This window comes from Lepidochelys olivacea (assembly GCF_965140295.1).
Source record: "Lepidochelys olivacea isolate rLepOli2 genome assembly, chromosome: 15".
NCBI classification, from domain to species: domain Eukaryota; kingdom Metazoa; phylum Chordata; order Testudines; family Cheloniidae; genus Lepidochelys; species Lepidochelys olivacea.
The window spans coordinates 24695230-24722336 of record NC_140425.1 but is presented as its reverse complement, the minus strand read 5'-3'; the positions used below and the strand labels follow the sequence as shown (position 1 = coordinate 24722336).

At 43.8% G+C, this 27107-nt stretch overlaps 1 protein-coding gene across 1 annotated transcript in view; it reads left to right on the top strand.

The window, feature by feature from the left end:
* Positions 1–235: 235 nt before the first annotated feature.
* The window catches only part of TMEM132C (transmembrane protein 132C), a 298136-nt gene continuing 271264 nt past the window's right edge, over positions 236–27107 (top strand). Inside the window, exon 1 of the mRNA XM_084648976.1 lies at positions 236–809. Coding sequence (XP_084505102.1) covers positions 362–809 — 448 coding nt within the window. The 5' untranslated portion in view covers positions 236–361. The remainder of the gene's footprint in view (positions 810–27107) is intronic.

Genomic DNA, 27107 nt, shown 5'->3' with positions numbered 1-27107 from the left:
CCGGGGCTCACAATCCGGGGGAGGGGGTGGGCTGATCTCTCTATCCCTGAGCGCGGGCTGTTGCTTTTCTGCCCGCTGCCCCCCACTCCCGGCTCCAGCTTCCCGGCCCCGCCGTCACGCCCCGGGCTCGGGAGGCTAGCAGGGCGGGCGGCGGGGGGAGGAGGCGCGGGCGCTGATTGGAGCCCGGGCTCGTTCAGCCCCCAGGTGACCGCCTCCGCCGGCCGAGGGGCTTTCTGTCTCCTCGGAGGAAAGTCCGGCGGTGCGCGCCGGCTGGCGGCGAGATAAAGGCAGGGGGCAGAGCCGGCCGGCCGGCCGGGGAGCGAGGCGGCTCCGTGTTCTCCCAGCCGGGGTGGCCCCCTGGATGCTCCCAGCCGCCGCCTCAGCCCCAGCCGCGCCCGCGCCGCCGCCGCCGCCTCCTCCCCTGCTCGCTGCTGCGGCCGGCGCCGGGCTGGAAAGTTGGGTCCGGGCGGCGGCGCGCTCCAGCCCGCTCCCCGGGCCGGCGCCAGCGCAGGGGAAGTCCCCGGCGGGCGCGGAGCCCGGCAGCGGTGGGCGGCGGGCGGGGCTGATCCGCCCCGGCCGGCATGGAGAGGCGCCCGCCTGGGGCGTGAAGGAGCCGCCGCCGCGGGGGCTTGCAGATGGCTCGCCGGGAGGTGGCCGCGGGCAGGGAGCGCTAACCGGGGAGCAGCGCCCGGGACATCCCTCCGCCCCTTCTCCCGCCGCCACGATGGGCCCCGGGGGGTCTGCGGCCAGGGCCAGTTCGCGGCTCGGCTCCGCTGCCAGCCTGCTGCTGGGGGCGCTGCTTTGCGAAGGTAAGCGAGCCGGGGGCCGCTTGTCGCGGCGCCGGCCCCAGGTCCGGGGCGGCCGGGGTGGGTGTGACCGTGTGAATCCACCTGGATCGCGGTGCCCCGCGCATGGGGGGAAAAAGTGCAACCCGGAGTTGATTCGGTTCCAGCTTGGAGCTCCCCGAGAGCCTGGTTGATTTCTCTCCCCCGCGCAACCTCCATGTACACGCAACCCCCGAGCTCGCACAAGCCTGTTTCGTTCCCCCTTCCTTTCCCCTTTCTAAAAGGATTCCCCTGGCGTCACCTGTCGTGTTGTCCTCCTGTTTATCTCGAGGAGAGAAACTCAGGGGAGCAGGTCTGATCGGAGCAGGAAAACGGGAAGTTTCCCTTTTTAAAACTCTCCAGGCTGGTTTAGAAAGAGTACTACTGTTCCTTATCTATCTAGTTGCAATAAAGAGATCTTATTCTTAGGGGAAATGCCCCCATCCATGCCGGGGAGAACTCGGAGAGGAAACCGATGCCAATGGTGTGTGGAAGTCGTGAGTGATCTCCATGACCGTGATTAGCCCATGCAATAGCCTCCTGCTAGACTGGAGGAGAGAGTTGCAAAGTAATCTCCCTTGAGAAGCGTTAGAAGTCCTGTATGGGACTGTACCAGACGCTCGGTAACCTAGAGAAAGGAACAATCCTGCCTTGGCAGTAAGGTTGGCTGGATGATCTCGAAGTTCTTTGCCCTCTCTGGGATCACAGACTGGGTCCGTTTGTCAAAGCCACGTTTTCCTCCAGCGGATCCACTGCTGTGAAATGTGCTATGTGGATTTTTATGGAAAAATAGAAGCAGGGTAGGTGCCTGCTAATCGTGCCTGTTTCTATGTTGCTGTGGGTGCTAACATAATATTAATCCTAACTTGTAGAGAGGGAAATCTGTCTAGTCCCATGTAATTTTTTTGTTGCTGTTGTCCTCTTAAACTGTGAACGCCTTCGTTTTGCAATTAATTAATTCATTGTTGGTCAGCAATGCGGTTTGACAGACATAAGAGGATTACTAATAAAAAACTCTTCCTTGTTTAGTGTAGTCCAGTCCTGCCAGCCCTTTTCCTAGGACAGCTGAATGTAGAGACTGCCCTGATGTACATGAGAGTATCTCAGGAGTGGGGCAAGATCAGATTAACCTGATCAGTGACCATTTATAGAGGGCCTTTCCCCAAATTGGTAGGGAAAACACAATGCTTGACAGACAATTGAATGGCATGCTCAATGCCAGTAATCTTAATACCCATTTATTTTAATGACAGGTTTCAGAGTAGCAGCCGTGTTAGTCTGTATTCGCAAAAAGAACAGGAGGACTTGTGGCACCTTAGAGACTAACCAATTTATTTGAGCATAAGCTTTCGTGAGCTGCACAAGTACTCCTTTTCTATTTATTTTAATGTACTGTATCTCAGTGCCTCAACATGCTAGAAAAGGGCTAATGTAAAATACGAGATTGTACTGAGTGCCGCACCTGGAGGGGAGAACTGTATTAGCCTTGGGACAGTGCAGCACCCCTTCTGTAAGGTCGTTCTTGGGAGTCGAACCTGAAACAGGCATTCACATTAGACTTCAATAAAATGGGGAGCCAAGATATGGGAACGTGTATCAGACAAGATTTGTATAACGGGAGCCTGGTAGGTGCACTGCCCTTCCAGAAAGGTGGGAGAAAGGACCACAGTGAGAGGTTGTAAACAACCAAGCTTTGGTAAGCTACTTCTCTCTGCTGGAACCTGGGTCAGCGTCAGCTCAACTATGTTGTAGAAAAGTCTTCTGTGGCACCAGGGCTAGGCGCTACCAGCAGCCGCTGTTGGGAGCTTCTGAGAATAAGAAAAAAATATTAGTTCCCTGCAGGGAACTAAAGCAAAGCCTGTCAGTGAGGGATTTGCCATTCAGTTTTAGGCTGCACAGTATTAAGGAGAAAAGAGCCAGTTCATTAAACTTATTAACTAAGGTGTTTGTATGGCTTCCTTGTGAGGCCTTAACAAGTGTTTTATTTGCTCTCCCCTGGTGTATTTTCACTCGTATTGTTGGCCTTGGTGGATGGTGATTGTTTCTGAGAGCTAAGTCCCACTAAATGAAAGTCGCTTTTTAGCCCCCAAACCAAACTATTTAAATGTGCTGAGAAACTTTATATTATGGACAAGTTGTCATCCGGTGTTTAAAGAGCTATTTTTACTTCTCCGAACTCTTGGAAATTCAGGCCTGATAGTAGATGCTAAAGAGAATTTCTCCCAAAACAGTGCTATGGGCTTCAGTGTGGCATTTTACTATGGTTATGTGATTTGGCTAATAATGCTAATTCATTCATCCTCAAGAGAGGAGCCTGGCATTGAATTTAAAACTTGCCTTTAGTCAGATCCAAATTTGTAAAAGTCAGCTTGCAAAAGTGCATCTATGTGGTTGCACGTGCACAAGTTTCATGTGCAAAACACCAGATCTGTGTGCCCCACTTGGGGGTCAAGTGTGTAATTATATGTGCACAAGTAAATCCCTGGTGCATGTGTATTTCTTTTATCCCTGTTTTAGGAAATGATCTCTGTGCAGCAAAGCACTAAAACACATGCTTAAATCCTATTGAAACGAATGGGACTTAATCACTTGCTTAACGTTAAGCATCTGCTGAACTGCTTTCCTGAATCAGAGCATTGGTGTTTTGAATGTGTAAAGGAAGTGTGCAGACTTATTTTTGTAAATGTAGTCCACAGATAATTCTTAAGAGTAAGATTAGTTGGGGGAATGATCAAGAATCATAGAAGCTAGAAATGCAAAAAAGGCAAAAATTAATAAGCCTTTAAAAATGGCTGCAGTTTTTCAGATAAAATGTCAGTTCATTTGCACACTTAATTTACATACACAATTAATGGCTGTACATGCAAATTATGCTGATTTATACATGTAATTCTCTGACTTGTGCACAGTCAGAGTGATTTTTTTGGTACACAAACACACACATAATTGCTCACAGAGTGATAGATACATGATAGAAGGTTGGAGTCTCTTCTCAGTTACACCAGTGTTAATCAGGAGGAATGCCATTCAAATCCAAGTAGCAGAATCAGGCCCACTATTCCCAGCGCTTCATCCATTCTGGATATAAACTTCTCAAACAATAGGGTTTACACCACTGCATTTGGAATTCCATTCCATAGCGCGGCACAGCTCAGTTATAAAGGTTTTCCTAAACTTTTTATTCAATTTCACCACTTTGGTGCTAGTTAAGAACACAGCAGGGATTCCCAATCTGCTAAAACTATAACAGCATGGAGTTAACTTTTCTTTTTGTGTAGCACATTTCCAAACCAATCTAAGCAGCCTATTAGGTTTTAATATTGGCCTTGTGTTAGTATTTTGTGGCCAAATCTGAAGCTTTGGTAACCATCCTGCTGTAAGAAAATATTAACTGTTCTAGGTGAAAGGATGCAGAGGTATCTGCTCTTGTATGCTTCTGAATGTTTAGCTGTGTTGTGTAATGAAAAAAGGAATTATGATTATGGATCCAATAACATCTCTCACAATGAGTAACTTGGCTGGCTCTTGAATTAAAAGATGGAATGTCTTTGTATGGAATAAAGCAATGAACTGTGCGCCATGGTAAACTTAAACTTTCACAGATATAGTACACTTTTGGAGGTGAAAGGGGAGGGATTTAAATTTGGATTTAGGGCCTGGTCTGCATTTCTAAAAATCAGCTCCAGATACAGATGTTCAGAACCTATTAAATTCTCTTCTGTGGCGTGTACCTAGTAGCAATGGCATGAGCAAAGGGAAAATTCATGCTGAAAGTCGGGAAAGGTTAGTCTGGGGAACAGCCTCCCTAAGGGAGGTGTTGGAAGCCTCATTGCTTGGGATGTCTAAAACTAGACTGAACAAAATGCTGGTGAATATACTGTTGTAACTATCCTGCAGTGGCCTCAGCTGATGGATGAAAAAAATGACCTAATGGGCATTTTTCATCAGTAATGTCTTTAGTATCAGCTGCACTTTGGTAAGCTAGATAATACGAACATGCAGAGCAGTGAAATAGCTAACGGTTTGAGGGTAAATTGCCACTACTAAGTTTTTGAACAAACACCCCATTGAGATGAATGGGAGCAAACTGTTCCTGTATGTGTGCAGAATTGGATCACATTCAGAAGTGTTTTTTTGTAACCACAAGAGCTAGGAAACAGGGGTGTGCAAATAATTCCTTTTCCAGTTTTGTGGATAAATGGAAAAAACTGGGTGTGGGAGGGAAATGTTTCCGTTCTACCCAAAACAAAAATGTTTTCAAATTTTCAGCAAATGGAAGTGTTTCATTTCATGTCCACTGAAACATTCAGGTTGACCCAAAACAAAAAATTTCATTTTGATTTTTAGGTTTAAGAAAACATTTAAATACAGTTTGAGGGAAATTGCAAAACAAAATGCCCTTTTCAAAATAAAAAGTCAAAACGTTTTGTTTTGGAAATACTGAAACAGTTTCCAACAAAGTTTCCAACCGAAATAATTAAGCAAAATTGACCTGAATTTGCAAATTGCTTGGGTCAATGCACGTTTGCATTGGGGGGGGCGGAAAAAGGCTTTACGTGAAAAATGTTGTCCGACTGTACTAAAATTCATTTTAACGAAAGCTTAAATTCTTCAGAAGCTGATGAGGCCACCAATGAAGTGTCGGAATAGCCCAATCTGGTTTTCTTTAAGCCCTGGATAAAGCTTAGAAAAGTCTAGTGACATGACTCAGTGGTTCAGCACCACCAACCCTCTGCATGGGGTATCCTTGATCAGAACTTTGGCAGTTTCCCACTGCTGTACTAGATGCATGCTGGATGTTTAGAGAGAGAGACCGAAGAAAAGTCATACAATGAATTGGGAAACCACTGAGAAATTGTACAAAGTCTGTAACTGGAAATCATATAAATTTGGGGTTAGGGAAGCGAAAATGAGAGTATAAGATAGATAAACAAGATACATGTTGTACAGAAGATATGAAAATAAGACTTGCTCAGGTGTCAGTCTCAAAGTGATAATTAATTGGTGCGTGGTTTTGAGGCCCAAGAGCAATATGAATGTATAATAGGAGGGTGATTGAGAGGCTAGGGCTCTTGACTGGGAGTCAGGAGATCTATGTTCTATTCCCAACTCTGCCCTGCCCTGTGATTTTTGGGCTTAAATTAGGGTTAGGAAACCATTTTGGCTCAGCAGACATATCAGAGAATGGAAATAGATTATATTTCTTGTCTCTTAAAGTTGAGGGTCTATTGTGTCTGGGGTTACCTTGGTTCTCTCATTCTGGACCTATGTGATTTCGTGCACACTGCGGTAAATCAGGAACGACTCCAGTGGAGTCAATAGAGGTATGTCAGCATAAGAGATACTGGAATGAGGCCCAGTTTCGTAGCATGATACCATCCTTGGCCAGGTTATATTGTCGTTCAATGTTAAGGAAGAGATGGAAACACAAGTGTCTTCTGCTGAGGCAACTAGATTTGCATGGGAGATTAGCATGCACATTGCTTTTGTAATAGATTTGTGGAAACTTGGTCCATGGGGAGGAAAACCAAATTCTGGTCCCACTGAAATAAACCAAATTAAGGCCACTTTAATAGTGAGGGAGGGTGTTCACATGGAGGTTCACATGGGGTTGGTCCTGCTTTGAGCAGCGAGTTGGGCTAGATGATCTCCTGAGGTCTCTTCCAACCCTAATCTTCTATGATTCTAATGTGGTTTAACTAAGCCACTTCAAGTTCACACTGTTAGTTAATTCAGATGAACTTTTTCGGATGTCCCTGTGTAGACATGCCATTGGAGAGGAAGAACTGGTTCACGCTCCTTTTCAGTTTGTGTATCGTGTTTCTTTGACTGGTAGCAGGAAGAAAGAGGCATATATTACAAGAGACCAGATTTCATCATGGCTTGCCTTATACCCTGTGTCTGGCAGATGTTTTATAACATTCCTTAATTTAGCTGTATCTCTTCATGGTAACATGCAGTAACCTCCTGGCCACCAAACTTGTCATGATGTAGTTTCAAATTCAGTTGTCCTTGCTTGCTGTAGCAGACATGGAGTCCCTTATATTTTATGCAGCCTTCCTACAGACTCCAATACCCAAGGAAAAACAGTTTCACACTGTTCAGCTCTTCAAACAGCTGTACTGTTTTGTGTTCTGTGGATTGGCTCAGGCTCTAGTGACAGATGTGACCCTTTTGAAACAAGAACAGACAAATGGTGCATTGAAAGTTCATAGCTTTTGCTGTATCCTCACTTAGAGGTATCCGGTAAAAGCCTGGAGATGCATCTAGCTTTGGAAATAATTTTGCTCCAGCACTGCCTGTGTCTGTTTTAGTTAGTGAGTGGAAATGCTCTCTTCATCTATTTGTTCAAATTTTTTTGGGTCAATACACCACCTCAGGTCACCATTTTTTCTTTTCAGATGTAACTAGTGAATTGACCCAGCAAGTCAACTCTTCTATTTTCCTTGCTATTCCAAAGAATATTAATCTGTCAATCTTGAATTCTATAAACGTGTCATCCCCATCACTAAAATCACAGGCATCTTTGCACTACTGGTCAATCAGCCAAACTTTCTTTAGGGGAGTACATTTTGGCTAAGTGGTTCTTTGCCACTACACTTAAGAAATGCATTAATGCCTCTTCTTGTTCCTGGCTTCTTGGGTCAGTAGCTTTGTGCTTGGAGACATCCTTTCTCTGGCACTTCTTTGTCTGGAGTAGCTCGAATCATGCTCATCATAGCTCCACTGTCATTATCAAAGACCTTTATAGGCAACTGTGCAGTTTCAGTGACTTGACAGATGTAAACAGCTAAATGAGGCTCCCTAAGTAGACACTTGTATATCCCCATAAGTGTTTAATCTGATTCTAACGTCCTTCAATGGGTTAATGTCACAAGTGTTGTGTTTTATGTCAAGCCGCTACCCTGATATTTGACAATTTTCTTCTAATACCGTTTTTCTAGATTTCTTCTACAACTGTAAGTGAAGAATACATTTTTACAGGAGTAGGGTTGTTCTTTTGTTTTTTAGGGTTTTTTTTTTAAATCATTCATTCAGAAAATAAGAAACAATAGGGGGAGGACACAATAATTCCCATTTCTATTCTAGTCATCATAATTGTGTGCTCTGTGTCACTTGTGTTCATCAAAGGACAAGGACAGCATGTTCCTCTTTTTGGTCAGGATACACAAGTCTGCTGCAGTGGGAGGCTGAGAATTGTTAGAGTGAATTGGCCTTTTCCATAATATGAAGGAAACAGTAAGCCAAAGAACAGTGTTTAGGAATTTGACATTTATATGAAAACCTTGAAGAAGAATGCTCGGGGGGGGGGGGGGGAATAAAAGAAAGAGTGAAAGGCTTTCACTCTGTTATGAAAAGAGACTTTTTTTTTTTTGGTTTATATTTTTGGAAGGAACAAATCCTTCATGGTCTCTTGCGCACATCTGAAAGCCAGTTTTACTGTGCACGAAAAGAGTCTAAAGTAAATAAAACACATGCTGCAGTCTCATCATGTTGGTCTGGTGTAACTGAAGTGAGAATTTAGCCCATATAATTTGTTCTCTTAATTAGCATAGAATCATAGAAGCTAGACGTGGAATGCACCTATCTTGTCAATGCTGGATTCCTCATGCCAGTGCAGGATTGTTCCTGTGCCCTCTAATAAGAGCCATCAAAAATTTTCAATCCCAGTTTTCTATCAGAAAAAGCAGTTTTGTCAAAATCGAAATGTCTTGCATGAATGTGTTGTTTTTTTTTTTTTTGGATGAAATGTTTAATGGGGGGAGAAGTCAAAACAAGTAATTTTGCCTTTCTCATTTTGTTAATGGTGTCAAATTGTTTCGTTTCAGTAAGGTAAAAATGTTTCATTTGGACATCATTTCGATTTTTTTATTATATCAAAATGTTAATGTTAGAAATGTTTTGACATTATCAAAACAAAATGATTCAACATGATCAATTCAAAATGTTTTGATGGTTACAAATTAAAAAAAAAAGATTTTTTTCATTCTGTGGTAAATTTTGGCTTTTCGTTCTGACTTGGAATGGAAATTCCGTTTTCTGATCAATTTTCTTGTCTAATGCTTGGAGCAATACAATTTTAATTTGTTCATGTGACACCACAGAAATAAGATGGTTGGTAGGCATGGTTTGCATTGAACGTTCTATGAAGGATATTAATCACTGAGAAATTAGAGAAAGTGAAAAGGCACTACATAAACCATGCCTTTTTGATTTCCGCCTCTATTTGTCACCTGCCTGTTGACTTAGTATTATTTGCTTTTTATGAAGTCAAAATTATGGGTATGTTTAAAAACAAACAAACAATCTCTACCTCCCCACAGAGAGAACCGATAACTTTTTGTGTGTTTAACTTAGAGGTGCCCAAAGACAAATGTACTGTTCTCAGAAATTGGAAATGAATAAAGGAAAGGTTGCACATTATTCATATAGGCCAGACTGGTAGCACTGACTCTTATTAAGATTGCCCAACACTTCCCAGGATAAGTAACCGAAAACAGGGTCTTATAATTTGCTAAATTTTAACCATTTGGACTGAAATCTTTCCTGCTGGGTGTCTGTCTGATGCCACTTGATGGAATTTCTGGGTTTTTTAGTTTAAAAAAAAAACAAAAACAACAAAACCCCAACCTCCCAGGAAATTACACACAAAAAGAGCTACATTAAAATAACATAGTTAAGGTTGCAAAGTCAAGCACAAAAGTTAGGAAGTGCTAGAATTAAGGTTGCCTGTGCAACCTTAATTCAGCCCCCTTATGAGTACACATTATGATATAATACTTTTTTCTCCTTAGGACCCCTGCCTCATTCAGTGCACTGATGGCCCTGTTCTTGTGATGAATCAAGGTTGTGTAGTAAAGGAGGCTGTTGTCTGTAGAACACCTGCCTCATTTTTATGAGGCAGGGGATTGCAGGAAGAGAGAGAGGAGGCTGTTGTGATTAAGTTTGGGATGCTGCCTTGGACAACTGGATTCTTTCCCTGCCTCTATAAATATGAAATTAGGGATGACATCCCATGGGTGAAGCTAGCCTAAAGAGAGAGAGAGATTGGAGCCAATTCAAAGCCTACTGAGGTCAGTGGGAAGCTTGGTATTGGCTACAATGAACACTGGAGTAGGCCTATTACGAGATCTCCTAGCTCAATGCCTATGAGAACCTTCTGTTGACTTCACCGGGCTTTGGGTCAGACCCGCTCTCGCTCTGAGCTAGCTTCGTGACTGATATAACTTCAGCTGAGTTACATTAGGGAAGAAGCTAGCTCAGAGGTAGGCAAACTATGGCCCGCGGGCCACATCTGGCCAACGGGACCCTCCTGCCCAGCTCCTGGCCCGGGAGGCTCGCCCTCGGCCCCTCTCTTGCTGTTCCCTCTCTCCTGCAGCCTCAGCTCACTGCGTCGCCAGCGCAAAGCTCTGGCAGTGGGTCTGCGAGCTCCTGCCGGGCTGCAGAGCCTGGCCTGACCCGGTGCTCTGTGCTGTGCGGTGTGTGGCTCGCTCCAACCGGGCGGCACGGCTGTAGTGCAGCCAGCCACCGGCGCTCCAGGCAGCATGGTAAGGGGGTGGGGTGGGGAGTTGGATAGAGAGCAGGGGCATTCGAGTGGGTAGTCAGGGGGAGGGGGTGTGGATAGGGGTTGGGGCGGTCAGAGGGCAGGGAACAGGGGGGTTGAATGGGGGCAGGGGTCCCGGGGGGGCAGTCACGAAGGAGGGGGGGGTTGGATGAGGCGGTGGGGAGCAGTCAGGGAACAGGGAGAAGGGGAGGTTGGATAGGGCAGGGGTCCTGTGGGGGCAGTCAGGAATGAGAGGATGGGGCAGGGGGTATGGGGGGCCGTCAGGGGACAGGGAAGGGGGGTGGGGGTTGTATAGGGATTGGGAGCCAGGCCATGCCTGGCTGTTTGGGGGGCACAGCCTCTCCTAACCGGCCCTCCATGCAATTTTGGAAACTGATAGGGCCCTCAGGCCAAAAAGTTTGCCCTCCCTGAGCTAGCGTGTTTTTTGTTTTTGTTTTTTTTTCCCCTGGGATTAAGGACTGTAGCCTTTTAATACTGATCGGTTGGTGTCATAAATATAAAGGGAAGGGTAACCACCTTTCTGTATACAGTGCTATGAAATTCCTCCTGGCCAGCGGCAATATCCTGTTACCTGTAAAGGGTTAAGAAGCTCAGCTAACCTGGCTGGCACCTGACCCAAAGGACCAATAAGAGAACCAGATACTTTCAAATCTTGGGGGGTGAGGGAGAAAAGCTTTTGTTTGTGCTCTTTGTTTATGTGTTTGTTCTCTCTTGGGGCTGAGAGAGGCCAGACAGAAATCCATCTTCTCCAACCCATCCTAATCCAAGTCTCCGATATTGCAACCAGTACAGGTAAGCCAGGCAAGGCAGATTAGTTTCTCTTTTGTTTTATGTGAATTTTCCCTGTGTTAAGAGGGAGGTTTATTCCTGTTTTCTGTAACTTTACGGTTTTGCCCACAGGGGGATCCTCTGTGTTTTGAATCTGAATGCCCTGTAAAGTGTTTTCCATCCTGATTTTACAGAGGTGATTCTTTTACCTTTTCTTTAATTCAAATTCTTCTTTTAAGAACCTGATTGATTTTTTTCATTGTTCTTAAGATTGAAGGATTTGGGTCTGTGTTCACCTGTACCAATTGGTGAGGATTATTATCAAGCCTTCCCCAGGAAAGGGGGTGTAGGGTTTGGGGGGGATATTTTGGGGAAAGATGTCTCCAAGTGGTCTCTTTCCCTGTTCTTTGTTTAAAACACTTGGTGGTGGCAGCATACTGTTCAAGGACAAGGCAAAGTTTGTACCTTGGGGAAGCTTTTAATCTAAGCTGGTAAGAATAAGCTTAGGGGGTCTTTCATACGGGTCCCCACATCTGTACCCTAGAGTTCAGAGTGGGGAAGGAACCTTGACAGTTGGTATTACCAGTGGTATCTTAGACCGCAGTGATCTATGCCAAACGTTCAAGTTCTTGAATGATTACAGTATCAGGGTTAGCACGGTGAGAATGACCATTAGAAATAGCCTTGGATTTGGAGACTCTAGAAGCACACGAAGAGTGAGTGTATTCCTTATGGCCACAAGTTATCAAATGTTCTTTTTATCAACACTTTCATTGAGCAGATGAACAATGCCAAAACTAGAGAGAGACCAAAACTAGAGAGAGACCAATCATAAGATGTCCAGCATCAATGATTTCATATTCTCATCCCTGGCGATGGGTAGGGTGATTATCAGGTGGAAGTTCTGTTGGCTGTTTCCTGGTGCGCTTCCCTATTCACTTAAGCTAGGTGACACCTTTTACCCTGAATTTCATCCCCCCCCCCTGCTTTGCATGAGAATGTCAGCCCCTTTTTCCTTATTTGCACTTCCACACCCCATGAATTTTAGGGTGCTCCATTTCTCATAGGCAACCCCCTTAGTTCCCCTTATTCTCATTTTCGTCTGTCAGTGAGTTACCATAGCAACTTGAGGTTATTGCAGAATCCCCTGAAATGTTACGGTTGCGCATCTTGCAGTATTAACTGGTACGCTGCATTCCAGTCTATTGCCGCATAGTTTCCAGAACAGCAGCACTTCACACATCTTCCACTGTCATCTTACATTTCACTGGTACAGGGTTATCTCTCTGTCAGCTGGTCATGCCAACCTGTTTCAGGCCTGAGGCCTTCTGTAGCCAAGCTACATATGTTACTGACCTAAAGCCTGTAGGCCTTATCTTACTGTATACACACTCATCAGTGATGCATACTTACTAGTCCTGTACCACTGTGGTGTAATCCTACTTCTACTTTACCACATAAACCTGCAGCTCTAATCTAATTTATTACCCATACTTTGATTGCATAAGTGTGTGTGTGTGTACATACACCCACTTTCTCTTTTTCTCTCTCTTTCTTAGTTAAAACAAATTAATTAGCCAATAGCCCATCCTTACTTGGCTGCTACAGCATGTTTATTCCTCGCACTGATCTGCACTACTTCTTCCAGTAGAATTATTCTTGTGCTAGTGGGGACTGTAGCTATTGGAGGATCCATTCTTTAAACCAGATTTATTTTTACAACAACTGGGGGAGAGGTTTTTTTGTGTTTTTGTTTTTAAAAATTCATGTGTCTTTAGAAATAGCCAGAGTATTTTGTTTGCACTCTGTAGACACAAACAACTTCTCGCTCTGCTGGCATGAAATAAAGAGTAGCAAATAGAATAAATAACTCCTGTGGAGAAGGTAATATAGTATTGACTTGTCAGCACCTGTTAATTTTCACTGATCAGAACACCATGAAAGAGACAGACCAAATCTGATTGCACCCTACTGATCCTGGGCGGGTGGCTGTGAATACTGTTTGTCTGTAAACTCAAGAAGGTTTCTATGTGGTGAGAGATTTATCTGAAAACTCCTAAATGGATGGCAAAGTAGTAATGCGATCAAACTTCTCAATAACTTACGGCTGCCACTCTTCAAATGCTTATTTTTTAAGTAACTAACATGGATTTAGAATGTTCCTAATTAAATGCACCTGACTTTGATTTTTCAGGTATGTTTGGTGCTTGCTACTACCTTTTCACAGCTCCTGGTGCACTGTGGCATGCTTGTTTGATGGAAGAGAGAGTTCTCCTTGCATTCAGTTGTCATTTGGACATGGGCCATAGGGAGGCTTAGAGAGTTTCTATGGGTCGTGTGAGAAGAAAGAGCTCCACTCTTTGTGGAGGCAGGGTTTTTGGCCTGTGGTGATTGCTACAGTGAATCCCTGACACTCTACCTTATAGAAGTGTTGGCACAAACAGTCTGATCCTGTGTCAATGGGAATTACAGATGCTCAGCACTTCTCCAAAGGCTATGCCTGTAGTTAAAGCCAACAGGTCGCTCTAATGGTATCTGGAGTGCGGTTTCTCTGTAGCTGGCTTCTGATAAGGCGTGATGGCTCTTCGAATTGCAATTTCTTCCATGGCAAAGATTAATCGTTAGTGGGGGGAGGGAGAGGGCTGTGAGTGGTAAAACAGCCAGAGTGGCTCTGATAGTTAAACACTCCCCAGTGTTCTCCATCTTGGGTTTTAAAGATATTGTACTAAGCCAAGAGGGTGCCTTTTTATGAAAGGACACTGTTGAGGTGATACTTATAAATGAATGTCTTCCTGCTGCTGCCGCTCATAATAACTCCCTTGAAAGCTTGCAAAGGAAGTCTATTCATATAGGTTGCAGAAATGTGGGATCGATTTTGCTCTCCCCAATCTGTTGATATTGAGATGGCCTCTCCTTACCCCACCCCAGAATGGTTGAGAACTCTCTCCTTTTCCCCTCTACTCCGACACAGATAAAATGTGGTCATACTAATGCTTTTTCCTTGGTTCCCTTTCGTGAAAGTCTCTTTACACTTGTTCCTGTGGGGTTGCGTAGAAGGGTGGAGCTGATAGCATTGCCTTATTTAACGCACAATGAAATTGCGGGGATAGAAAGGTGTTTTAGTGATTAAAGCAAGAGAACGAGAGTTAAGATTCCCGGGTTGTTTTTTCCCAGTTGTGCCACTGACTGCCTGTGCAAATGTAGGCACTTGAATAACCACTCCTTGACTCTGTTTGCACATCTGGAAAATGGGAATGACAATACCTGACAACATCCCAGGGTTATTGGAAAGCTTACTTAGCTAATGTTTATAAAGAGTTTTGAGAGCCTGAGATGAGGGAACTACTATGCAAGTAAAAAATTATATTTTTATTACTGGAATTTGGAAAGGATGCTATCAAGTTTGAGCGTCCCTTTAAAGTTTGATAATTTGGGATTAGGAACCTGCATTATTAATGGTAAATCACTCACGGGTACTTTGCATATAGTCAGGCAAATTTCTTTGTGTCCTGTTGTCATTGCCTGTTACAACTGATGCTTTCTTGGTTGTGTTGAGGACAATGTCTTCCTATCTCTCTGGTGGGCGGAGGTTGAGAGGGGGTATTTAATATAGTGCCTAATCAACTCCCAGTGTTCATTGGTACAGCCAATTTGTTTGTGATCCAAGGTCTTGTTCTTTGATACAGATACCAAGCAGTGGCAATTAGTAATCATAATAAATAGCTCCCAGTTTTATTTTTAAATCATTCATTTTTCTCTGGGACTGAATCATAAAGCACTCACTACAATTATTTTATTGGATTGTATGAGTGGACTGAAGGTTGTGATGCCTGGCTCAGGTCACCCAGAACTGTGAGCCGCTGTTGCTGCCTGCCTCACTAAGAACGAGCTTTGCTGCTAAATTATGAGTCCGCTCCCTGGCACACCAGCTTGATAGCAAACTCCTCAGGACTCTGCCAATCCAAAGCTTGCCTTGCAGGTACCCGTGAGTGGTCTCCACTTCAGAGGTCCCCAGAGATGTCTTTCTGCAGCGTCCAGTCCCTCTCGCTGGACCCTCACAACAGCTGTCAAATTTGCTGCCTCCAAAGAGACAGCGCACGTGTGTGCACACACGCACCAGCCTGTTAGTTTGGCTGAGAATCTTACCCTTCAGTTTAATACTCAGCACTCAGATGGTTTTGTAATAAAGCAAGAATAAGTTTATTAAAAAAGAACAGATATGTAAATGATCATTAAGAATAGAACACAGTTAAGGTTATAAGTAAAAACAAAACACACTTCCTAGTGACTAAAACGTAAGTTCAGCAAGTTACAGTCTTGGTCTAGGAAGGTTTCTCACTTAGTCAGTTCCCTGAGACTTCAGCTCCAATGGCTGAAGGATTCAACTTGCTCAGATTACAAGAGCTCCGGCCCCTTGTCTGTCCCAGTGCTGGACAACAAAATGGCTTTTTGCTTCTACCTATATCTTCCCAAAGTTCACTGACCATGTTTCAAGAGGCAGGAAGGCTTCCTGGGGGTGCAGCCTCCACTTCCTGTTGAGATTAAGTAATCCTCTTCCCCCACTTGTTTGCTTGCCTAAAGGGTTTGTTTACCTTAAATGTAAACATACTTTTCATTGTCTTTTGTCTCACCTAGCGTAACTTATGTTGATGTTATAGTCAAGCTGGTGAACAACATTCTTTTGTCTAGGACAGGCTGGGCTTAGGCTGACCAACACATTTTAGGAACATATTTCCAGCACACATGTACAGTTCTTCATATATAGCTCATACATACATCCCACCATAATATTGACTGGTGTGTAGCCAGTTTGCATCTGACATGTTTTAGATACAGATTGACAACAGTTGGTTGGGGCAATGAGTGTGTTGGGCCTGACGAGAGTTATGAAATGGGGTGCCCTCTGCCCGTTGGCATTGAAGAGCTCCCTGGGTTGTAGAAGGCACTATGCAAGGGCACAGTAGTATGATTTCAGAAGAACTAACTATTTAGAATTCAAGCAGAATGTGCAAAAGTATTCCAGAAATGGTTTATATGAAAAATTAATGGTGAGTGATATTTGGGGTCAAGTGAGCCTTACAGGCCAGTCTTCGATACCCTTACTTATTTTGGATAGTACCTTCTCAGGTGGTCTCATTTTATCAAGGGGCTCTTATGGAGCATCTTATGAATAAGACGTGCAAAACGTGGCCTAAGTGAATATTTACTGGCTGTTTCTATGGGAAGGATGCTCAGCACCTCATAGGAACTGCTCAGCAACTGATAGGAGTAGGACCTAAACCAAAGGAAATAGCATCTCATGCTTCAGAGCATCAGCTAATTGCCAGAAGTGTCCAGAAGGAATTTTTCCAGACATGCACAGCATCACAGAATGGAAATGTATATTATAGGTGAATTTTTCACTTCAGCATCATGAGCAAGCCATGGCTGGAAGCAGGATCGCAGACTTGATAGATACATAATGTGATCTGGAATGAAAATGCCCATAGCACAAGGCCTCCCTGGAGGGTCTCACTTTATTACATTATCCACACTTAGTCATAGAGTCATAGCTCGATGCCATTACCTTGTTGTTTCACGATTGAAATCTGGATGTCACTATATTTCAGGCTGGAAGCTTCACGTGGCCTCAAACCTTTAGGCTTCCATTGAACTTCAGGCTTAGTTTGGAAAATTCATTTAAAATTAAATTAGCTGTAGTGACGAAACCACAGCACTGGAATGGGAAGCTTCAGATGACATTTAAACACAATCATCTAACGCTCCGTCAGAACTGGTTGGAGGTAAAAATCATACCCTCAGGCAACGTTCTTGGAAGAGTCACAATACATATATAGCCTATTTGAAGAGTAAGTTAAATTTGATTTTTTTGTTTCTTTTGGGTAGAAAAAGAAATCAACAATTTTATTAGCATCCAAGATCTAGAGAGAGGCCTACGACCACAATCGTTCACGCCGCTGAAGTTTTGGATCCTGATCCAGATTCCGCAGTTCTCTCTATGCTAGACTGAACCAACACCCCAGATCTGAAGATGCTTAAACTTTGGGAAGGTTCAGATGTGGGTCTGAACTTTGTGGCTATCAATCCTTCTCTCTTTTCCATTGTAGTGGGAGTAGGTTGGATTGATCCCCCTGGGTAATCAATGCTCGTCACTTTCACCTGGGTTCTTGTATGCACTGTTCTGCAACTTCGAACCTTTTTGAAACATTTAAATGAACTTCAATTTTAAAGCATGTGGGCCACGTGCTGTATGACCCTGTGCATATATAGATGCTGGTAAACGTGTGCTGTTGCATAAGCCCATGACTGAAAATAGTTTCTTCCATTTTAGTTCCCTGTTCAGTGATGCAGAACCTACTGCACGGGGGCCTCTATCCAGGCGTGGTCAGAGGATATTCTCTGTGCTTGAAATTCTGGCCCCATTGATGTCAATGGGAGTTTTGCCATTGACTTCAGAGGGGCCAGGATTTTACCCCATATATTTATTCTTCTGTTCCTCCACCAAGCCAGGGCTCTTCTGTAAAAACCCTTTCCCTCTACCAAAGAATTCTCTCTTTTCCTGTAAAAAGGAACAGATTGGACAAAAAGGACATTCTTAGTGCTATTCACAGTCAGAGTATGGTTTATATGAATTCTGCTTTTACATCATATACATTCCCACTTGCAAAGGAAGGGGGCCCTCTTCATGGTGCCAGTCAGATTTTGGCACCATTAGAACCCTTCGGAGATGAAGTGATTTTTGGAAGTCTCTCCGTCTGTCTGCTAATTAGTCTGCAATTGTCAATAGTAGGTGAAATTTTTTGTTAGTAATCTAACTGTGCCCATATGAACAATGCTATTCCAGTGTTCCCCGGAGGAAGATATTTAACCCAGTTGATTTAAGAGCAGAATTGGTTCAGATCATTTACAAATGTTTCAACCCAGAATATTGGGCTATTAAAAGTAAAGGAGCTTAAATATACTTCTTTAGTTTTCCCATTGCTTTTGAATGGAAACTGATATAAAAATGCAATTGGTATTTTCAGTCATGTTGCCTTTGAAAACAGGCAGATATGTTGTATATACCTGGCATGTTATATATTTTGCCCTTGTTTTGCAGCCTCTATGTATATCATATGATACAAAAAGTAATGCAGAGATCTCAGTGGGAATTCTGACAGCACAGAGATCATGGACAAAGCCAGCAATCTCTTAAAAGAATAATTAATTCATATGGTCTTGGGAGGCTAAAATAGTTTTCCTCATTTTACAGATGTGGAAAATGAAAGACAGAGGTTAAGGATCAGATTTTTGTCATTGGTCTTCAATTGTGGATGTCCAGTTGTAAACCGTAAACACGCAAGGACTGATATTTTTTTTGAAAGTCATGAGTACACATAGCTATCGGCTGCTCTGCATCTTTGGAAATCAGGCCGTAGATGCCTAAAGTTGGGCACCCTAAAGGTAAAGCACCAAAAATGAGAGAAATAATGACAAATCTAAACAGTTGGTCCTTGTTGACCTGCCCACATGCGCTCAATGGAATTATGGATTTATTCAATTCTTTCACATTCTAAATGTCTTCAAACAATTGAAAACATGAAAAATTGTATTTTCTCTTAATGACATTCTGACTTGTCAGTTTCTAATTCAGAACATATATTTCCTGTGTGACTTTTTTGTGTTTGTTTTGCAACAGGCTAAAGTATAGTATAATGATGATTTTTGTTACTAGTTAAACATTGTTATTTGAAAAGCACTGTACAAGACAGATAAAAAGAAGGGTGGATTTTATGCATGTATCTTCTCTGATTTTAAAAAAGAGAGTCTCTGACCATACTTGAAATTCCAAGTCTCTTGTGCTCCTCTGGGACAGGACACTGTGAAGAATATACATCTATGGAACCATTTAGTAGATTTAAAGGAGGCAGGAAGAGAAGTGTGAGGCAGGTGAGAATGTATGAATGCAGAATAACACACTGCATCAGGCTGTATCTGCTCCATATTTTCAGAGAAGTCACTCTGCTGTCAGTGAAGCACCAGTAAGCTTCCTTCAGGCAGCTTTGTCTCCCTGATCAATAGGGTTAGGACAGAAACAGTTTATAAGCTGTCTGATCTCTAAAGAGGGGCTGTGATGATGGATGACTGAGAAGCAGAGATGAGCAAACTTGTACTGCCTCCGATTGAACCCATTCAGGCACCGTGGGGTTCAAAAGTTTGGCTTAAATTCTAATGTCCCTCATGCATCCCACTTAGAGACTGTGAGGAAATGCAGTTTGGGTTGTGGGTAAAGAGAAGTCGAGTGTGTGTGTGTGTGTGTGGGGGGGGACAGGACGAAAACAGAATTGAGAGGAAAAAGAAATACACAAAGGCAGCAATGACTACGAGATTTTTTTTTAATTTTTTTAATAACACACTGCATACGTATCCTGTACAATGCAGGGTTATATGTACGCAAAGGCTCCCATTCATTTCAATTGACTTTGCATTAGGCTGTTCAGCAAGGAGGCAAAGGACAGGGTGGAAATTGAGACTGAACTATCCTTTTTACTCTTGGAAGTGCTTCAACCCTTATTTCAATGTGGTGACACTTTACTGTCACCTGATCTGTACTTGTTCTCCTGGACTCCAGTCTTCAAAGCTGTCAATCCAAATCCTTCCATCAGCATTCCCTTCTCTTAAAGAGAGCTGCAGGTTGCCAGCCTCTGATCTGTTAATTTCCGATCCTCTTTGAAGAAATATCCTAGGGTTTAATGTAAGACCTTTTTATTCTTCAATAAGGTGCCATAAATGTAAATCTCCCTTTACATAAACAAGGCAAGAGTGGAGTTTTTTTCCTTTTTTTTTTTTTTTTTTTGCTGTTCTGAATTTGTCCCCCTACATTTTAAAAACTTTGTTGCTCTTAATTGAAAAAGAATGCAAACCAGGAAAGTGTTAAGGAAATTTTTTTTTTAAAAAAGCAGACCACATGGAACAAAAGAAGAATCAGGGAAGACTGATTTCTTCATAGGAAAAAGACTTCATTGTGGAGGATGTGCTCAGAAATATTTCAAAGCTACTGAAGAAGATATATAAGAAAACCGCTTAGTGTAATTCATTTCATATGTGATGTTTCCTAATGCCGTCATGTGCCAAAAAGTTGTTAATGGAAGTGCAGCACCGTTGGAGATGATTTTTTTTTTTCTTTTGGTCTACATCAGTTGGATTAGAAATGATTAGTCATGAATTTTGATCTGACCACTTTTAAGAGTGAGGGAGAGTGTGTGTGTGTGTATGTATGTATGTAGCTGGCAGCGACACTTGCAGTGAAGGTTACCTAACACTTTCCATTGTAATATCCGTTTTTCAGTAGCTTACAACTTTTTCTGAACTTTATCTGTGCAAGCTGAAATTTTCCATGCTGTGTGTCTGCCTCAGACTGATTTGATTTATTTTTTTTAAAGCTTCAGTTAAAAACAGTTCAGCTATTTCCCAAGAACAAAGTTAGCAGAAAATACATTGGTTTGCCATTGTTTAAAAAAAAAATTCTTTAACTGAGAATTTTTAATTTAATTTAACTTAAATCGCTAGTTTAATTGTTAACTCTGTCCAGCTTTGTTGTGGGTTTTGCAATACTTGGCATTTTCCTAAAAGCCCAAACTTCTAAAGGATTGTATTGTGGGAGTCTCAAATTTAATTAAAAAAAAAAAAAGTAATTTTCTCAACCTCGTGGTTGAAAACACCTCTCCAATGTATCCTAAAGATTCAAAAAACAGAGGGCAAATAAAAAGAACTCATGATATTTGGAGGACTGACCCATTATTTTAGAATATATGGGGACTGCAATACTGTCCTAGTGTCTCTGTGGGTTTTAAAATTTGGAGGAGGAGGGGGTTTGCCCTGGAGTCAGAGGTGACTTTTGCTGTCCTTGTGAAAATCCACTCAAAATTAGATGGTATTGTAAGCCTCTGAAAATTGTAGTTTCTACCTGCACAGTAGAAGTTGGTTAGAGGTTGTCAGGAAAATTCTGTACCGAGCATGCTCCAGCCAAGGGATGCAAGGGCTTTCCCAGAAATTGCTCTTTTTGCTGGCCCAGGCAGCATGGCAGGGAAGAAGGAAGCAGCCTCACTGGGATACAGAGGGATGAAGGGCAAATGGCTATCTACAGGACCCTTGTCTTATTCATTGGTGTTCAGAGAATAAATCAGGGATGCATAGTGAAGGAGGCTGTTGCCTGTTGGAGCCATGCTTGGTTTGTTACAGAAATTGGAAGGTATAGTCAGGGAGGCAAGGGATTGCAGGAGGAGAGGATGATCTCCTGGTTAAGGCAGTTGGTTGCTGCATTAGAAAATTGGATTCTATCCCAGCCTTTGCCGCAGAGTTCCTGTGTTCCATTCAAACCAAACTCTTCACAGGTGGTCAGTAATTGTGTGTGTGTTTTCCTCATTTTCTGGGCACCCAGTCTGAGGTGCCTGCGGCCTGGTTTACAGAAGTGCTGAGCACTCCCCACTGCAACTGAGACGAATGGGAGCTGGGCTTTGAACGTATAACGGGGAATGTAAGTGCTAGCTGCAGGGATCTCAAATTGGGCAACCAAAACCAGTGTACACTTCTGAGAATTTTGTGCCGTCTCTTTGTGCCTTAGTTCTCCATCTGTAACATGGGTTATTAACATCATTTTGCCCCACACAGATATTGTGAAAATAAATTCAGGCTTATTTGTGAAGCACTTGATAGTGATAAGACAGGCCCAGGATGAAATAATTCTGTGTTCATAGCTGTGCTTGGATGGTGTGCAGTCAATAAGGTTTGGGGCCACACGCTGAACGATAAGGATAAAAACAAATCTCGAGTAGCTAACCATTCAGTGAGTGCTGGTTTTCCTGTGCACTGAATGAGGCAGGAGTCCTGTGGGAAAAGTAGTATATGATCATGTAATTCAAGACTGCATCTTAATGCATAGGCACAAGAGAGCTCAATTAAAATCGCACAGTCAACCTTATGCCTGGCACTTCCTAACTGTTGAGTGTTGTGACTTTGCCTGGCTTTCCTTTAAGGAATCTCCTGGCTCATTGTAGACTGTGCCTGCTGGTTTTAATATCCTTTGAGATTGAGTCCTAGAATGCTAGAGTTCTGCGCTGTGGAGAGAGGGTTCAGGAGCCTGGGGATAGACTTGAACTTGAACTCTTTCAATATGACTTGGAACTGACAGTGAGAGAGGGCCACTTGAGGTTCAAAGGACCTTTACTTACCTGCCATACTCGCTGGGGACAGATCCGTTCATTCATTCAGTGCCATTTTGAATCACAACTGTCAGCAAGAGAGTGGGGGAAAAAAAAAAGAGCGTTTGGCATGGTTTGTTGTGTGGAAAACTTAATCTTCTTCCTGCTCACTAGAGAGCTTTTCAGGTGACTTTTTTGAACATGTAACAGCTGCATGGAACAAAAAAAAATCAATGGGCAGGTGAACCCAAGACCGTTTTGTTTTGTTTTTGTTACACTGGCACTTGAGTGGTGAAGGTCCAGGTGTTGGAAAGGCAGCTTAGTGTATACTCTGCACCAGCTAACAGGGCAGCAAAGAACGAAGGGGGGTGGGCAAGGAAAGGGAAGAGGTCAGCAAGGGTGTGGTGTTTTTTTTTTTTTTTTTTTTAGAATTTTGTGGCCCCCATGTAGGGCAAGACAGAGAGCTGGCTCTGGAGCACTAGCAGATCAGAAGGGTGGATGTTTCTATAGGCTTGCTGCTGCTCAGCCTCTTCAGTAGGAAGAGGGGAAAGAAGATTCTGCAAATGCCTTTAGCCCCATTGTATTGTCTGTTTGAATGCAATGCAGAGGAGGAAAGCCCTGTGTATGCGGTTCCCTATGGACTAGGCAGATTAGACGTGTCTGCATTTCTGGATCAGTGTACTTCCCCCATCCCAGGCTGTTTCAATAAAACCTGTGATTTAGGGACTTTTCCGCAGGATGATTTTTCAGAAGCTTTCAGCTGAGGTGTGGCAGCTCTGAGTTACCTTTAGCATCCCTGCACCAACACATTGTGGGATATCTTTGCCTATTAACACCTTTGCTGCCTGGTAAGAAAGGCAAGAGTAGTTGTACATGGACTGATTCTGAGGAGAGGACTTGGCATCCATCAGAATCAGAGCTTATGTCCGCACAGATGACTTGCTGCAGCGTAAGGGTCTGACCTTGCCAGGGCCCGTGGAAGGAAAGACAGGCTTGTGGTTACTCAGGGTTCAGTTCATGGCTGTGCTTTGTTTCCTGGGTAACCTTAAGTAACTCAGTGAAACACTTCCCCTTCTGTAAAATGGGGCAAATGCTCCTCTCTCTTACTGCTATGTTGTAAAGATAAATCCATAAATACTTGGAAGGTGCTCAGATACTTTGATGCATGGGCCCCAAAAAGTATATTACAGATCATCTGCAGCACCTGCTGAAGCCAACAGGCCCTCAACCCTTTGCAGCAGATGCTGCACCTCTCTCAGGATCCGGACCATATGACTGAGCGTTTAAACGAAGAACTACTGTAAGCATCTAATTTTGATTTCTATTCTGGTCTCCTACAATTAAAAAGTAGTCCAAGCTCTGGCAAGCCTGCTGTATAGATGCGTCAGCAAACAGACCTGGGAGTGGCAGAGAGAGGGGTGGACTTGATGTATGGATTATGAACTTGGTGGATTTAGTGTTCTGAAAATGGTCTCTTTTTGGCCGTTTATGTAACGGGTGAGCAGAAATTCTCAGGGATTCATTTTGACGTGCAAATGTCTTCCCCCCCCGCCCCCTCCAGAAAGTCAGCCCGCAAAATGAAAGGTTGTCACGGAAAATGATCAAAGTCCCAAAAATTCAGTAGTAATTTCTTCCAACAAGTAGCAGAAACAGGGTAATAAGACGCTCCATTAACTAATCTAAACCCTGCTTTGCCAAAGTACTGGAGAATATAAAGTGCTGAGAGAGAGAGCGTGAGAGTGCACCCTTTCGAAAGGCCTCGTATTCCATGAATATGGAATCCCTGAGTACTTTTTAGAGTCCTTGTCAGTATCTTGCTCAATCACATTTTCGTCTATTTACTTTTCTTACGGATTGCAAGCAAACTGCAATATGGGAGTCTCCTTAGCTTATCAGCCAGGCTTTTATCTTTGCACCCTTGTTCTGGAGAAGTGGGTTAACAAGGCTGCTTCGCTCACCCATGGAGACCTGTTCCACAGCCACAGCAGCTACTTTGAAGAAAGAACCAAAATAACTTAAAGCAGGTAAAAATATAAATAAATAAATTATATATATATATATATTTAAAATCACAAATATACTCACGGCCTCACTCTGTTGCGATTTGTAGGGTCATTATTGTGATTCACAGGTGAATATTATCTGGGCATTTGTGGTTTTTTGACTTTTTTTTTTAATTATTTGTTTTTCTGGAGCCACCTTTAGCTTCCTTAACTGATTTTATTTTAGTCTATGCCTAAATATCCTTGACTTCTTCCTTTAAATTTTTTTTTATTGCACTGGGAGCAGAAATCCTCATTTAATCTAGAGAAGCAATACAACATGGGAAACTACAGCACAGGATTCCCCACAATACCGTGCCACTGTGTCTCAACATTGACTTGGAGGGGCCAATAGAGTATGAGTTTAAGGCAAGGAGTGGGCAAACTTTTTGGCCCAAGGGCCGCATCTGGGTGGGGAAATTGCATGTAGGGCTGGGGCAGGGAGTTGGGGTGCAGGAGGGGGTGTGGTGTGCAGGAGGGCGCTCAGGGCAGGGGGTTGGGGTGCAGGAGGGCGCTCAGGGCAGGGGGGGTTTGGGGTGCGGGCTCCGGCCCAGCGCCGCCACTTTCCTTAAGCTGCTCTGGGGTGGCAGTGGCACACAGCAGGGCTAAGGCAGGCTCTCTGCCTGCCCTGGCCCTGCGCCGCTCCCGGAAGTGGCCGGCACTACATTCCTGCGGCCCCTGGGGAAGGGGGGCCAGAAGGTTCTGCACGCCGCCCTCGCCTGCGGGTACTTCCCCCGAAGCTCCCACTGGCCGCAATTCCCAGTTTCTGGCCCATGGGAGCTGCAGGGGGTGGTGCCCGCAGACGAGGGCAGTGCGTAGAGCCCTCTGCCCCCCAGGGGCCACAGGGATGTGGTGCTCCCCGCTTCCGGGATTGGCACGGGGCCAGGGCAGGCAGGAAGTCTGCCTTAGCCCCGCTGTGCCATGGGGTTGGCAATCCCGTGGGCCATAGTTGGCCTAGCCCTGGTCTAAGGGTACGTTTACACAACAACTAGATATGTGCCAACCAACTCAGGCTCATGGCACTTGGGCTGCAGGACTGTATCTCTTGCTGTGAAGACTTTAGCACCTTGTGTGGTGGGAGGGTCCCAGATCTCTGGCTCCAGCCTGAGCCTGGAAGTCTACACAGCAATGAAACAGCCTCGCGACCCAAACCTCGTGAACCTGAGTCAGCGGGCACAGATCAGCTGCAAGTGTTTAAGTGGAGTGTAGACGTCCCCTAGTTAGACCAGTCTGAACGGATAGACCCCAACTAAGGCAGCAGAATGTTGCCAACTACAGTCATGCTTTTGTGATGTGGGCACCAGTCTGCAAGAAACCAGACTGAGATCTACCATCTTACCCCCCAGATAGTGGTAATTTTTTACTGCTAATTTGAGCTACACCCTAGTTAAATGACAGAATAGGTTGCAGCTATTTCATCTTTAACATGGAGTCATGGCAATAACCTGGCTCCACAATATTTAGTGGCAGTGGATCTCAGTATTGGAGATGTGGGTCATTCAGTCTACTTCATGTTCTACATCCTAGATATGGACTTGGGCTGCTGACAAGTTGTCAGTGCTGCCCTTGGCCGAGCAAAATTTGGCTTCCCTTGGTCAGTGCTCTGCTTGGATTTAAAGTGTAACTATTGTGTTGGTGAAGTGCACATAATACATTTATTTTTTTATGTACCCAATTCGTGCTCTTACTCATAAAACAGTCCAGTCTATTAAGGATTCTGAACTATAAGAGTGTAGCTCATTATGTGCTCTTGTGGTGTATGACATCAGTAGAATTCCACAAGTTAATTACATTCTTAATTACAGCTTTGTATTGAATTAGGGACCTATTATGATTGAAACCCTGCTGAGATCACGTCTGGTAACATCTAATTGTATCCCATGATTTTCCCCCTAAACTTTAAATAAAAACTAGTATTTCACTTAGCATGGTTTTAATTAATTGACAACAGAAATGTAATTAGGGCTGAGGCATTGGACAGACTATTTTAAAATAATCACTTGGAAATTAATCACATATTCGGGAGCAATTAACAGTTTCCTCCAGTGTAGCAGCCTTTCTGCTGTGTTGCTGGGGAAAAAAATACCATAGCCGGCACCAGAGAAGGAGGCCTTACTGCTCCTGGAGCATAGGAAAGGGATCGGAATGTTGCAGAAGCATTCAGTGAGATTTTTCTGCCTGAGAAAACTGATGCCCATGGAGTTATGGGCATCAGAAGCTCAGGAATAGGCCTAGTGTAGACTGATTTAATGACCTGCCCTGAGTAGAGCAGCACATAGCTGCCCTGACCCAGGAGCATATGGAATGGGAAGGACTGGGGAATTATATTTCTCTCCCTGATTCCCTCCACTTGTTCCAGTAGTAGGTGCCCTGACCCATACTCCCCCTGTTGCACTGGCTGCCACAATGTGGAACTAAGGCTTATGATGGGGCAAGGCCAGATGGCTATAGAAAAGTAGTGGGAGATAGATATATTAGCTCCAGGCTAAACAAATCCCTGGTACCAGGATAAGTGAAATGGCAGCTGCTCCAGGTCAATTAAGACACCTGGGGCCAATTAAGAACTTTCCAGAAGGCAGGGAGAATGCTAGGTTGATTGGGACACCTGAAGCCAATCGGGGGCTGGCTGAAACTAGTTAAAAGCCTCCCAGTTAGTTAGGTGGGTGCACATGTCAGGAGCTGTGGGAGGAAGTTGTGCTGTTGGAGAGACTGAGTAGTACACACCATA